Genomic DNA, 12742 nt, shown 5'->3' with positions numbered 1-12742 from the left:
AGCTGACCCGTCGTCTATCGATAGGCGTGCTATCGGGCGCTGCCGGTATAAATAAATAAACATTTTGAGCGAGAATGTCCCGAAAAGCGAAGAAAGGCGACGGGACCAGGCTCAACCTGGTCGACTTTAGTTTCCTAGACCGCAAGGCGGAGCTATCTGGGCTCCTGCAGGCCAAGAGCCGCCAAGTGGGCAGAAGTCTGGTGGAGAACGAAGCGGACTTCTGGAAGTTCGTGGGCAAATACGAGGCCATGATGCGCTCCACGGGCCAGCCCGTACTGCCATCGCTGCTCTCCGAGGAGGAACTGGTCACCACGCAGCCGTATCACCGCAGCAAGCATCTCGCTTTGCGGCTGGACGGGGATGCCCTGCTGGAGGAGGCACACGCCGAGATGCACTTGCAGTTCCGCCAGCTCCTGCTGGTCTACCTGGACTTTCGCCAGGCGGAGAAGTTCCAGCGCATACGGAAGCTGCGGCAGGCGCAGCGCAACCTACCGATTGCCCGCTTCCGCCAGGATTTGCGCGAGGCCCTGGACACGTCCCGTGTGGTCATCGTGGCCGGCGACACGGGCTGTGGCAAGTCCACGCAGGTGCCCCAGTTCCTTTACGAGTTCGGCTACCGCAGCATAGGTGAGTGGTGCCATTGAGTGTGCTCCAATCTGGCCTAATCCATCCTTTCGTGCCCTAGCCTGCACCCAGCCACGCCGCTTGGCCTGTGTGTCCCTGTGCAAGCGCGTGGCCCACGAGCTCCTGGACGACTACGGCAGCCGGGTGGCCTTCCAGATCCGCTTCGAGCGCAGCCGGACGCAGAGCACCAACATCCTGTTCATCACGGAGGGCCTGCTGCTGCGCCAGCTGGCCGTGGCCGCCAATCTCGACCAGTACGATGCACTCATCCTGGACGAGATTCACGAGCGCAACCTGTTCGGTGACTTTCTGCTGGGCGTGACCAAGTGCCTGCTGCGAGCACGGCCGCAGCTGAAGCTCATCCTCATGTCGGCCACCATCAACGTGGAGCTCTTCCACGGCTACTTCCGCGAGGAGGGGGCGCGTCTGGTGCAGGTGCCGGGACGCCTGTTCCCCATCAAGCTGCGCTACCTGCCGCCGCCGGCTCTGGAGCTGAAGGCGGGCCAGGCGACCGCCTCGTCCAAGCGTTCCCACGGCAACCGCCTCGACCCAGCACCGTTCGTCCAGGTCCTGAGCCTGATCGACCAGCAGTATCCGAGTGAGTCCGGCCATCTTGGGTGTTCGAAACACTACAACGATAACCATAACCATATAATCCCCAGCCAGCGAACGCGGCGATGTACTGATATTCGTGAGCGGCGTAAATGAAATCGAATCGGTGGTGGAGGCCGTCCAGGAATATGCCACCGAGCAGACGCACTGGCTCGTGCTGCCACTGCACAGTGGCCAGGCAATCGCCGAGCAGGCCAAGGTGTTCGACTATGCGCCCGAGGGCTGGCGCAAGTGCATCGTGTCCACCAACATCGCCGAAACATCGCTAACCGTGGACGGAGTGCGGTTCGTGGTCGACTCCGGCAAGGTCAAGGAAATGAGCTACGACGCCACCTGCAAGGGCCAGCGCCTGAAGGAGTTCTGGGTGTCCAAGTCATCGGCGGAGCAGCGCAAGGGTCGCGCTGGACGCACAGGACCAGGCGTAAGCCTTGTCGTCATTTTGGGGACTCTCTTCTCAACTCAATCCCACTTTGCCATCGACAGGTTTGCTTTCGCCTGTACACCGCGGATCAGTTCAACGCCTTCGAGGCCTATCCCACACCGGAAATCTACCGCGTCCCGCTCGACACGATGCTGCTCCAGATGGTGTCCATGGGATTGCCCGATGTCAGAGCCTTTCCCTTCATCGAGGCCCCGGAAACGGAGCGCATCGAGCAGACCATTCTGGCCCTCAAGCAGCACGTAAGAATTTTGACCAAAATATGTGACCAAAAGGTGATCCTAATCCCAAGCCCAAACCCAAACCCAAATCCTAATCCTCGATGGTAGTGCGCCCTTAGCGTGGAGGAGAAGATCACACCGCTGGGCAGCTCGCTGGCCAACCTGCCCGTGGAGCTGTCCATCGGCAAGATGCTGCTCATGGGCTGTGTCTTCCCGGAGGTGGAGCAGCTGCTGACCCTGGCCGCCATGCTCAGCGTGCAGAACCCGCTGACGAATCGTGCCCACACGGATCAGCGTTGCGTGCGGGAGCGCGAGTCGTTGGAGTCCGACCAGGGCGATCTCTTCACCCTGGTCCGCCTCTACCGCGAGTGGCTGCAGCTGAAGATCCGGCGCGACAGCACTCGCCAGTGGTGCCGACGCCTGGGCATCGAGGAGCAGCGTTTCTACGAGGTGACCAAGCTGCGCCAGCAGTTCCAGCGCATCCTCGAGAGCTGCGGCATGGTGGTGCCCAGCAGCTCCGGTTCCCAGCTGACAGGCGCCGAGCGGGCCACGCGACACGGCGAGCTGCGTCAGCTGAAGGCTCTCAAGCGCCGCCAACGCTTCGAGCAGCCTCGTCAGCGCAAGTTGCTCAAGCAGCAGCAGGGCGCGCCGCATGAGGAGCAGGAGGAGGAGGAGGAGGAGCGGAGTGAGAAGCAGGGCGACGACATGCGGGACGTGGACTTCCGGCTGCGCTACGACCACCGGCAGCTAGCACTGCTGGAGCGCTCGGCGCGTCTCGATCGCCATCGCGACGTGGTGCTGCTGAAGCTGCTGCTCGGAAGCGGCTTTTACCCGCAACTGGCCGTCGCCGACGAGTTCAACTACTGCAAGGGCGGCGGTCAGCAGTTCTTCCACACGCGGCTCAAGCCCTTCCTGCTGCAACACCCCAACTCCCACTTCGCCAAGCACTACGAGCTGCTCAAGCTGGCCGACAGCGATCTGCTGCCCAAGCCGGACTTTTACACGCCCAAGCACCCGCTCAGCGAGCGCCACCAGTTGCTGTGCTACCAGTGAGTATCAAATCAATATCCAATCCAATGGTGCTACCAGTGCTAATCCCACCGATCCGCAGGTCGCTGCTGGAAACCGCCAAGCCCTACTTGATCAACTGTATCCGCCTGCCGGCAGCCCAGACTCTGCTGCTCTTCGGCTTCTCCATCGACACGAACGCCGGCATCACCCAGATCGTCTGCGACGGCTGGCTGGGCTTGGATCTACCCATGCCCGGCAGCGGCATGGAGCTCCTTAGCCGCGCCGTCGCGCTGCGCCGACGGTGGAGTAGTCTGCTTTATGCCAAACTAGAAGGTTAGTGTTTAGTTTCAGCCATACTTCTTGTGAGGCAAAAAGTAGGTTTAAAATTAAATTTTGGGACAATGTTTTTATTCATTTTATTTCCAATCATTTAATATTAAATTTAATTTATTTAAATTCTTATAAATCTATGTTTTTACTTGGCTAATTTAATCAGCTAATTTGCTCGGCTTCATGGTAGGCTAAAGTAAAAATTATATTTGAAAAACTGGACTTAGGCCCGATTTAACGTTATTTGGTAAACTTAAAATAGTCATTTTTTATTCGGTTAGTTTTCAATAGCTTAATATTTATTAATTTAAGTTATTTTAAATCTCTGTTATTGCTTGGCTATTTGAATCGGCTAGAAGTAGGCTTAAATTAAAAAAACAGGACTTAGGCCCGTTCTCACTTATTCATGGAAAGCTAAAATAACTGACAGAAATAAGGCAATTTTTCATTCGTTTATTTCAATAATTTCATATATTTTTTAATTTAAATTCTTGCAATATCTGTGATTACTTGGCTATTTTATCCAGTTTACTTGCTTTAATGGTAGGCTAAATTTTAAACTAAATTTAAAAAAAAAAAACAGGACTTTGCGGCGTTTCACGTCTTCATGCTAAATTTAACCAGATAAAGTTTGTTTTCCATTATTTAATATTCATTTATTTAAAAAATGTTATTCATTTGTTTGTTACTTCGCTAATTTGAACAGTTAAGGCCAGTTTCTGAAGAAAACCCTGCAAATTTGCAGCCTAAAACCTACTTTTAGCTAACCTTCTATGCCTTAAAGTTAGCATTTCGCCAAAGCTTTGTATTAAAAAAAAATGTATAAAATTCTGTATTTTTATTTGTATTTGAAGCAACGTATCAAACATAGGAATTGTATTTATAAGACTGCCCAGTGGCACATTATGCTGCCGGTAATTGGCATTTTTAGTAAATTGATTTAATTCCTTACTCTAACTATCTTATTTGCAGATCTGAACAGCAAGCTGGAAGTATCCTCAGGTGTGAGCAATGTGAGCAATGTGAGCAGCACGCTTTGGCACGAGCTGGTTGACTTCATGGCGCTGGATGTGGCGTACGCGATTCGGCGATTGCTTCCCGCAGATATCAAGCGTCTCTACTCACACCAGGCCCCTTCGGCGCGCCTTATGGAGCTCAAGCAGAATCCATTTGCCGTCGACTATGCCATGACCGCCAACGAAGAGAAGGGCGGGCTCAATGTATCCGAGCACGTGGTGTACAACTGCTTGGCGGAGCAGCCGTGGACATTGGCCATGGACGCGGCCCTCCGCACAGAGCCATGGCACTGCCCGCACTGCGATTTCGAGTTGCATGAGTTCGATGTGCTGGAACAGCTGGTGCACCGACCCCAGTGCCCGGGTCGCAAGGCGCACGGTCGTAAACCTAGACCGGATAGCCCGGCGAACACAGCGGATGCTGAAACTTCCAGTGCATCCAGAAGCTCAAGCTCCCACTCATCCGACGGCTATTACTGTGACACCTGCAAGCGCAAGTTGCGGTTGACAAAGATCGACATGCTGCGCCACCAGCAGCAGTGCCGAAATAATAAGTAAAGCGCCGTAATAAAATAAAGCGCCGAAATGGGTTGTTAAAAGTAAAAGTTGCCAACACTTTGAAAACTCGTAATCTGACATGATTACAACGCCTTTATATGTTTTTAATGTCTCTGTTATTGCACTAATTGTACGTGACATTAGAATTTTCTTGATTCTCCACCCAAACTTATTGATTTTTTTTAGCCAAAACTCAGTATTGTGGCACGCAATTGCAAAATCCAAGACTCGTTTTACTCGTCATTAAGTTCCCAATCAATTGGCAATCAAGCCGGGACATCTTTATTTTTTCCCATATTTCCAAAAAAAAAGCGTGATTCTAAACTTTTATAAAAACCCATCCAAAAAATTTGTATATTTACCATAGCAATGTAAATAAAGGTCAGATAATGAAATGTGTAACCTTGTTTTACTCATAATAAAGTATTAAGTCATGAATAAATGCCATGCAAACCGGGTAATTTTTATTTACGTCCCGTTTTTTGTAAAAGGGGAAGCATCAATTATTTTTGTTTTCGAAAATTTGAAAAATTTAAAAATGTTTAACTGTGAATGCCATTCGATTGTAAATTTTATAACGAATTCAACGGTGTATGACATTCTTGTATTTGTATCTGTATATGTATTTGTATTTTATTATAAAATTTCATTCTAAGTTAGGAACTTATAAGTTAGTGCGTTAGTCACTAAGTCATTCCAACTCTTTCTATTATTTCCCAGGGCCTTGACACAAAAACCAAGTTTTTAATTTGTTTTTTTGGGTTTTTGGAGAATTAAACAAAAATAATTCTAAAAGTTTTCTTGTTGTAACTTTGGCAAAATAAGACCCATAATCATAAGAGTTGCTGTTTTAAGAAGCTGGCTACCTATACCATCCACACCTAGTCGATTGAAAACAATTAATTTTGTTTAGATGCAAAAACCGAATTTTGAAATTTATTGAAAAATTAATTTTATGTCCAATTTTCTAAATTTTTGTAAGGGGTTACATCATCATTTTTTGCGAAAATTGTTTGAATTTCAACATTTTTAACTGTGAATGGCATTTGATTGGAAATTTAATGACGAACTCAACGTTGTATGGCCTTCAAACCTTTGACCATTTCTGCCCACAGTTTTGATATGTACATAAAAAGATTTTTTAGGTTTTGGGGTTTTGCGAAACAAAAAAACATTTCTAAAAAGTTTTATTGTTGTTACTTGGCCAAAATAAAACTTATAGCCATGAGAGTGAGTATTTATTGCAGCGTCTAGCGCCTAGATTTTTTCCGTAATAAAGTTCCCAACCAACTGACATCAAAAGCGGGTAATTTTTATTTTCGGCCCATATTTGCTTAGAAAATAGAAAATTGGAGAAAAAAATGTTAAGGGAGAGTAATTTATTAAGCTGGATGACTTATTTTAAATTAATAAATGTCAAAAGTCTGGCTACCTATAGATTACGATTTCGATTGACAGAAATTAAAAGCATCAGCAGCACAAAAAAATGAAAAAATAACTAAGACTTAAGCCGAGCCTAAAATAATAACAAGTATTTCCAACAATCATTTAATATTATTTAAACACTTATACTTGCTTTTTCATTGTCATCTTTTAAACTGTTATGATAACAATAAATCGCATAAATTTGTCGTAACAAAAAGTCGGGCACAAGTTTTCAAATTTTTCAATTTACAAACTGGTCTGGTCTAAGGCGTTACATTAAGAATAGAAAACGGGCCTTAGAGATTTGTTCCGGATTTTGTTGTGCTCCTTTCGCTCTCATTGTGGTTTTTGCTTTAATCTCAGGACACAACCCACTGCCAAAAGTTACACAAGCTTATGAGAAAGTCTTTGGCTGTCAAGTTGTCCAATTTTTAGATATAGTTGTACGCTCGGCATCCCCCCTCTTCCTTTATGTTTGCTTCCTCAACCCAGCGCTGTTGTTACTGTCGAGTTTTGTACTTTGCTCTTCTTGGTTTCCATTGCTCCATTTTCCTTAAGATAGAACGTTATGGTCGGATATTCCGACTAAAGGATACCCGCTACTCACTGCCTAGTTGAAAAAGATGTGATTTATGAAAAACAGGCGAGTAATATTCCTAAAATGTGTGGGGGGCCCATTGAGGTTTCCGATCTGGCGACATTAATGACAGCAGCGGGGGCAACAATTTAAATAAGTTTTTCTTATGGACATCGTAAAACATCTTTAGCAAATAAAGTGAAAGTAGCTTTTATAGTACCGCAGGTCCAGATTTTTAATATGACGTGGCTTACATCGAGTTTGCTGTTAATGCAGATAAATGATATACTTTTCCGCTACAAATAATGGGTATAATAAAAACTTTCGGCAACAAAGTGTTGCCTGCTTCTGGGCATGTACACACACACAAACACACACACACACGTATACGTTGACTTGTTCGAAAGTTGATTTCAATATAAGTTTTATGTTGCGTTATATTGAAAGGGCGACATGCCCTGACGGGCATTAACTTTAAAATTTTCCATCATTATTAAGCACATCGATTAAGCGGATAGCTGTCAGTATACACTTCTATAAATAGTTAACTACAATTTGGAAATTTTAACATCAATTGCAATTGTTTTGCCTCATGAGATTTTTGCAATTAAATATTCGAGATATGCTTTACACTATTTTTGGTAAGTAAAACGCATGATTCGTTGGATTCCTTTTATTTATATTTTATTTCAATATTTTATATGTTAGGTAAATTATGCAAAATTATAAAAAAACGTATATATAAGAACCCTTCTATCAATTACAGTTAGATTACAATTTATAATTATAATTGTTTTGATTTTGAGCTAATTTGAACAAATTCATCGCAACTTTTTTTTTTTTTTTTTTTTTTTTTTGTTTTTATAAGTTTTGCAAATGTGTGTAAAGTATTTTGCATTTCCGAGATATTTTGTTCACTTATGTTGCGCTTGTCCAAAGTTTATAGATAATTCTACAAATAATTATTCTGTAAATAAATCTAGAGACAAAAAAACGAGCACGATAAAAAACGTAAGGTAACTTATTGTATATGTAATACTTTTGCTTAAACCAAGTAATTGGGTTGGGTAATTTAACTTTGTCGATTTTCCTATGTAATCAGTGCTCCCTAAGTCAAATAACCAAATAACCCTTTTTCTAGGGGCAAGTATGGGGCTTTAGTTTACACACACTGTAACCTTAAAGCACTGGCCTTAAGTTTCCAGATCATTTCTAGGCCCTGCTTAAAATGCCTATTTTCCGTATTTAGTTTCACACGTACAAAATAAAGTAGTTTGGCAGTGCCTAAGATAACATTTTTATTAAATAAAAATGCATCTAGATGCATATCGCCTATATGGTGCACGAAATTAAAAGTATATTTAATATAAATAATAAAAAAAAAATTTAGTTCGATTGGGAAATATCGTACAGTATGGTAAGGTATGGTATGATAAGGTATGCTTGCGGGATCTGGTCTCAACTGTACCTCTATAACTACTAAAGGGCAGCTAGCTCGCTAAATCATCCAAGTTTCTCATTCGACTTGAACGATATCTTGTTGTTTTCATCTGTTACTGTCTATATTCGTATTCATGTATGTATAACGATTGCTGCTAAATGCCTTGTATATGTTTTCATTTAGTTCGTGAATAGTTTGGATATTAAATGCGTCGCGTGAATTTAATTTCCAAGGTGTACGGTCAGACATAGATATACATACATGCTTATAACTTTTCTGTTCTTCTGTGTTGCTGTCGTAATTGGTTGTTTGTTTAATGCCTAGAATTACACACATAGGTCCATGTACATAGAAATTTATTTTATATATATTTGTATAGCTAGTACAATCGTTACTATAGCTGACCTTATGCCGACGCGCCTTCTTTCTAGACTATATGTATACATAGAAGTTTCAATTCATTGTTTTAATTGCGACTGCAAACCCTTTATCCTACCGCTAATGCACTTAACAAACTTACCCGCTATCAATATACTTTTATGTAGTTTAATTCCCGATTCGTGGTGGCTTCCGTAAAACAAAAAAAAAAAAAAAGAGTTAAGGATGCGAATTCTTTGCTTACACTAAGTATATGTATTCATTAATTTATAGCTTAATATGATTAACTGTATGCATTTTACATTTACAATTTTATAAAATTTGCAAAATTTTGAAAATTTTAAGTGTGTGTTTTGTTTTTTTTTTTTTTCTTCTTTTTTGTTTATTATTTTTTTGCGTTTAAATAAACTGTCGTTGATTTGAAAGTTTCCCCTTTTGTATAATATATTTGTTTTCATTATAGGATCTTTTTGTTGTTGTTAAGGTATATATAATTTTAAAATTGTGTGTATATATATGTCTCTTTATATACGAATAATGCGCGTTTTGTACCAAACTAACTAGTCTACACAAAAAAAAGGTGGTATTAAAATTGGGTATTTACGTATTTACGTATTTCCGCATATACGAATTTTGGGATTATAAGATGGTTCTAAAAGCGATGAATCGCCCTAACGGAGTGGAGTTTTCTCTGTCTATCTGTCGATCTGTCTATCTGTCTATCGGTTTTTTGTTTTTCATACTCATTGAAGAGAAGAGTATATATAATATTTACTCGCTTTTGTATATTGTTGTTTTTTTTTGTTTGTTGTTTGTTGCATGTGTTCATCGATTTAATTACTAAAACCTACATCAGTCGTTTGGCACACAAGTCACGCACGCAGTGCCGTGAATCCTTCTGGCGGCTATTTTTACAAGCCGCAACAGCGGATGTTGATGTAGTTGTCCTCTGGCCATCTCCATCTCCATCTCCATTACCATATCCATTGCCATCTGATCGAGCCATAGAACTTAACCAGGGATCCGCATCCATCTTCATTGGCTGCTGCTTTGGGCTTCTGCATCGTTCGCCAGGGTGCCAAACTAGACCTCGGTGCCATCCTCGCCCTCGTCGTCGAACAGCTGGCTGGTGCTGCCCTGGCCACTGCGCGTCGTCGTCACCGACATCTTCTTCTTGGGCTTCGGCGGTGGCCGCGGTGGGATCTTGGCGGTCTTGGGTGATTCGCCGCTGCCGCTGCCGGCATGGGCATGGCTGGGCGAAACGGTCGATGGCACTGGGGAGATATAGGCGGCATGGCCCAATCCGGCACCACTGATGCTGGATCCGGGCAGTATCGTGATCCCCTGGTGCCTCACGCCGTACAGCGGCTCCGTGTCCATGGAGCCCAGTCGTTGCTGTTGCTGTTGCTGCTGTTGTAGTTGCTGCTGTTGTAGTTGCTGCTGCTGTTGCTGCTGCTGCTGCTGCTGGATCAACTCGTGTATGGGCTCGTAGATCTTGCTGGCATTCGTCGCCGACGACACCGATGTGAGACTGGGCGTGGCCGGAAGCGGCCTGTCCCGCATCGAGTACTGTTGCTGCTGACCGCCGCTTTGGGAGGCTCCGCCGGCGATCTTGGTCAGATTGAGGGTGGAATTGCCACCGGCTGTGGTGCGCAGACCCAAGTTATCGTAGACCGGCTCCGCCTGCATCTCGGCGGTGGTGGCGGTGCCCGTCTCGCTGGGATTCGGCGAGGTGGGGCTCTGGAATTCGCTCAACTGGATGGCTCCGTGGCCACCGCCGCCGGACGCTCCGCCCGACGTGCTGGGCGCCCAGCTGGGGGTGCGCGGCTTGCGCGGAATGGTCATGTAGCCCTGTTTCATGACCACGGCCGTGGCCGGTGAGTAGACAACGGGGGCGGGCAGAAACGGCGAAGTGGCGCCCAGCGGATGCTGCTGTTGGTGGTGCTGCTGCTGCTGCTGCTGCTGGAGATGATGGTGCTGGTGCTGGTGCTGCCGACTGCTGTTGGCCGTGGCGATCAGGGCCAGGTTGCGCGACTTCGGGTGCTGCAGCGTCATGAAGCCGTTGTGGGGAGCGGCCAGCGTCTTGGTGCCGTAGATGCCGTGGGGCGTCATGTGCGTGTACACCGGACTCGTCAGCGACGGCGGCGAACGGATGCCGTAGATCACCTGGTCGGGGATGTTCGACTGCGAGGACTGCATCGATGGCGAGGTGGGCGGCACGCGGGCGGGGAAGGCCAGCAGGTCCGGTGGCAAGCTGTTGGCGTAGGCGTCGTCCACGTACGTGTGGCGCGAGCGGGGCGTGGTTGTCGTGTCTGACAGAGCCACCGAGTGGGCCTCTTCATCGCGCGAGTGGTTGGGCACTGCAAGAAAATGGAGGTGAGTTTACCAGCTTTTAATAATTGTAAAAAAATAAATTGTAAAATATATCTTATTTAATTTGTAAACATAAGTGGTAATCCATAAATTTTATTAATAACAAGTAATTTACGAATAAACAAACAAATTTAATTAAGTAATTTACTACAGCAGTTGATACTTTTAAAAAAGTTACGGGTATATACGGTTACAATTTTTAAAACATTTATTTTTTTTATTTTATTTTGTTAATGTACATATATTTGGGAATACACACTGAAAATTTCATATCTTTCCGGTGAATATATTCGAAGTTACAAATTTTCAGAGGCGTTACAGAGTGCTTGCAAGTACAACTTCAAACTTTAAACTCGTTTAGAAACCTCCATTTTATCAAAAAACTTTCTTTTGCATATTCCTTCGATTAATTACTAGATTAGACAATACATAAACTACATCTCTTTGATTATTAAATTTCGGAGGATCCAGTCCAAAAATATAGTGGTCCCGGAGATAAACTTTAGCTTTTTTCCAAATTAATATTTTTCCCAATACTTAGTATTACAGGTAAAATATAACCTAATATGTGTACAAAATATCAGATAATTAAATTTAATAGTTTTCTTAAAAAAATATTCAAAAATTCTTCTAACTGTATATACCCCTTAATTTGTATTTTATTATTTCAAAATTAAGATTTTTTAACAAATTAAAATAAATCAGAGACTAAAAGTTTCCGCTGTTTAAGGACTTTATTCTCATAACTTTTTTTAAGGTACTTGCGAGCATCGTTGAGCCCTCTGTTGTTTCATCGGAAACTGGGGAAAACAGTTTTAACTGTCATTTCTTTTCAAAAAATAATAATTCTTGGTTAATCCCTGTACGAGGCAGCATCGCTTTGGCACATGTCAACGCTTGTTTTCCCAATCACTCAATAGATGACACGAGTGCAATTGTCTTTTCAATTGTCAGTGCAATTCAATTGACAAAACCAATTGGCTAGTTATTTATTTATATATCCTGTCGCTACAAGACGAATTTTATAACTTGAAATGTTGCAATAAAATTGTTTGTTTTTAAGAGGATGCCCAGATTTAATTTTGTTTTAATATAAAAAGAATTTTAGTTTAACTAAAAATAAATAAACACTCTAAGATTAGGGAAATTGTGACTCAAGGCATCACTTTTTTTAATTAATTATAAAGCTGCTCAAAAAGTATGCAATGAAAAGTAGATACGTCGGACTTCCAAATTAAAAATATATTCTATGTTATGTTTATCCTTTAAAAGTGATTTCAAAAATTTTGCGATTTCATTTGTACCCTATTAGACTCAAATTTGGCAATTTAATTTAATTACATTTTAATTTTTGGCAGCATACAATATTATTTTTCAATGGTAATCGCAAAAAGTTTGTCGCTTTTCATATATACATAAGTGTTTGTTTGTGTCGAACTTCAATTGATTTGTGAAGCGTTTGATATTGAGTGTGCTCTCGATAAAAGTTGATTGGCTGGCTATTGGATATTTTAAACAAACATTTCCTGATGAGATCGAATTGAGGATGACCAGTTAGGATCCCTGGGTAAAGGCTGCTCCGCGGAAATAACAAGTGTGTTGACATTGGCGTTAGAATTGGCATTGACATAGGGTCCGGGGCACATCATTCGGATGGAAACATTGGGTAAACAGAATCGAGTCGAGTCGAGTCGAGTAGAGCCTGTGTTGACAGACAGTGCCTCGCCTCGCATCATT

General features: G+C 43.7%; 2 protein-coding genes across 3 annotated transcripts in view; one reads left to right on the top strand and one right to left on the bottom strand.

Moving 5' to 3' along the window:
* Positions 1-66: 66 nt before the first annotated feature.
* On the top strand, positions 67-5272 carry LOC108134870 (probable ATP-dependent RNA helicase DHX34). The gene is made up of 7 exons (XM_017255360.2): positions 67-627; positions 686-1222; positions 1287-1657; positions 1720-1917; positions 2005-2945; positions 3008-3240; positions 4210-5272. Exons 1-7 carry the CDS (start codon positions 75-77, stop codon positions 4809-4811), a joined length of 3435 nt encoding a protein of 1144 aa, XP_017110849.1. The 5' UTR covers positions 67-74; the 3' UTR covers positions 4812-5272.
* Positions 5273-7480: 2208 nt separating this feature from the next.
* The window catches only part of LOC108134829, a 113729-nt gene continuing 108467 nt past the window's right edge, over positions 7481-12742 (bottom strand). For both annotated transcript variants that reach the window (XM_041707148.1, XM_041707149.1), the window contains one exon: positions 7481-10992. In XM_041707148.1, the coding sequence (XP_041563082.1) occupies positions 9716-10992 (1277 nt within the window). In that variant the 3' untranslated portion in view covers positions 7481-9715. The remainder of the gene's footprint in view (positions 10993-12742) is intronic.

The sequence above is a fragment of the Drosophila elegans genome, unplaced genomic scaffold (genome assembly GCF_018152505.1).
Source record: "Drosophila elegans isolate 14027-0461.03 unplaced genomic scaffold, ASM1815250v1 contig_149, whole genome shotgun sequence".
Classification (NCBI taxonomy): Eukaryota; Metazoa; Arthropoda; class Insecta; order Diptera; family Drosophilidae; genus Drosophila; species Drosophila elegans.
This window is presented reverse-complemented; position numbering and strand designations above follow the sequence as displayed.

Excerpts from the sequence above, each read along its gene's own strand:
- LOC108134870 (XM_017255360.2), top strand. The coding sequence starts at position 75 with ATGTCCCGAAAAGCGAAGAAAGGCGACGGGACCAGGCTCAACCTGGTC. Across the intron at positions 1,223-1,286 it reads GATCGACCAGCAGTATCCGA|CCAGCGAACGCGGCGATGTA; the intron begins GTGAGTCCGGCC and ends TATAATCCCCAG. Across the intron at positions 3,241-4,209 it reads GCTTTATGCCAAACTAGAAG|ATCTGAACAGCAAGCTGGAA; the intron begins GTTAGTGTTTAG and ends TCTTATTTGCAG.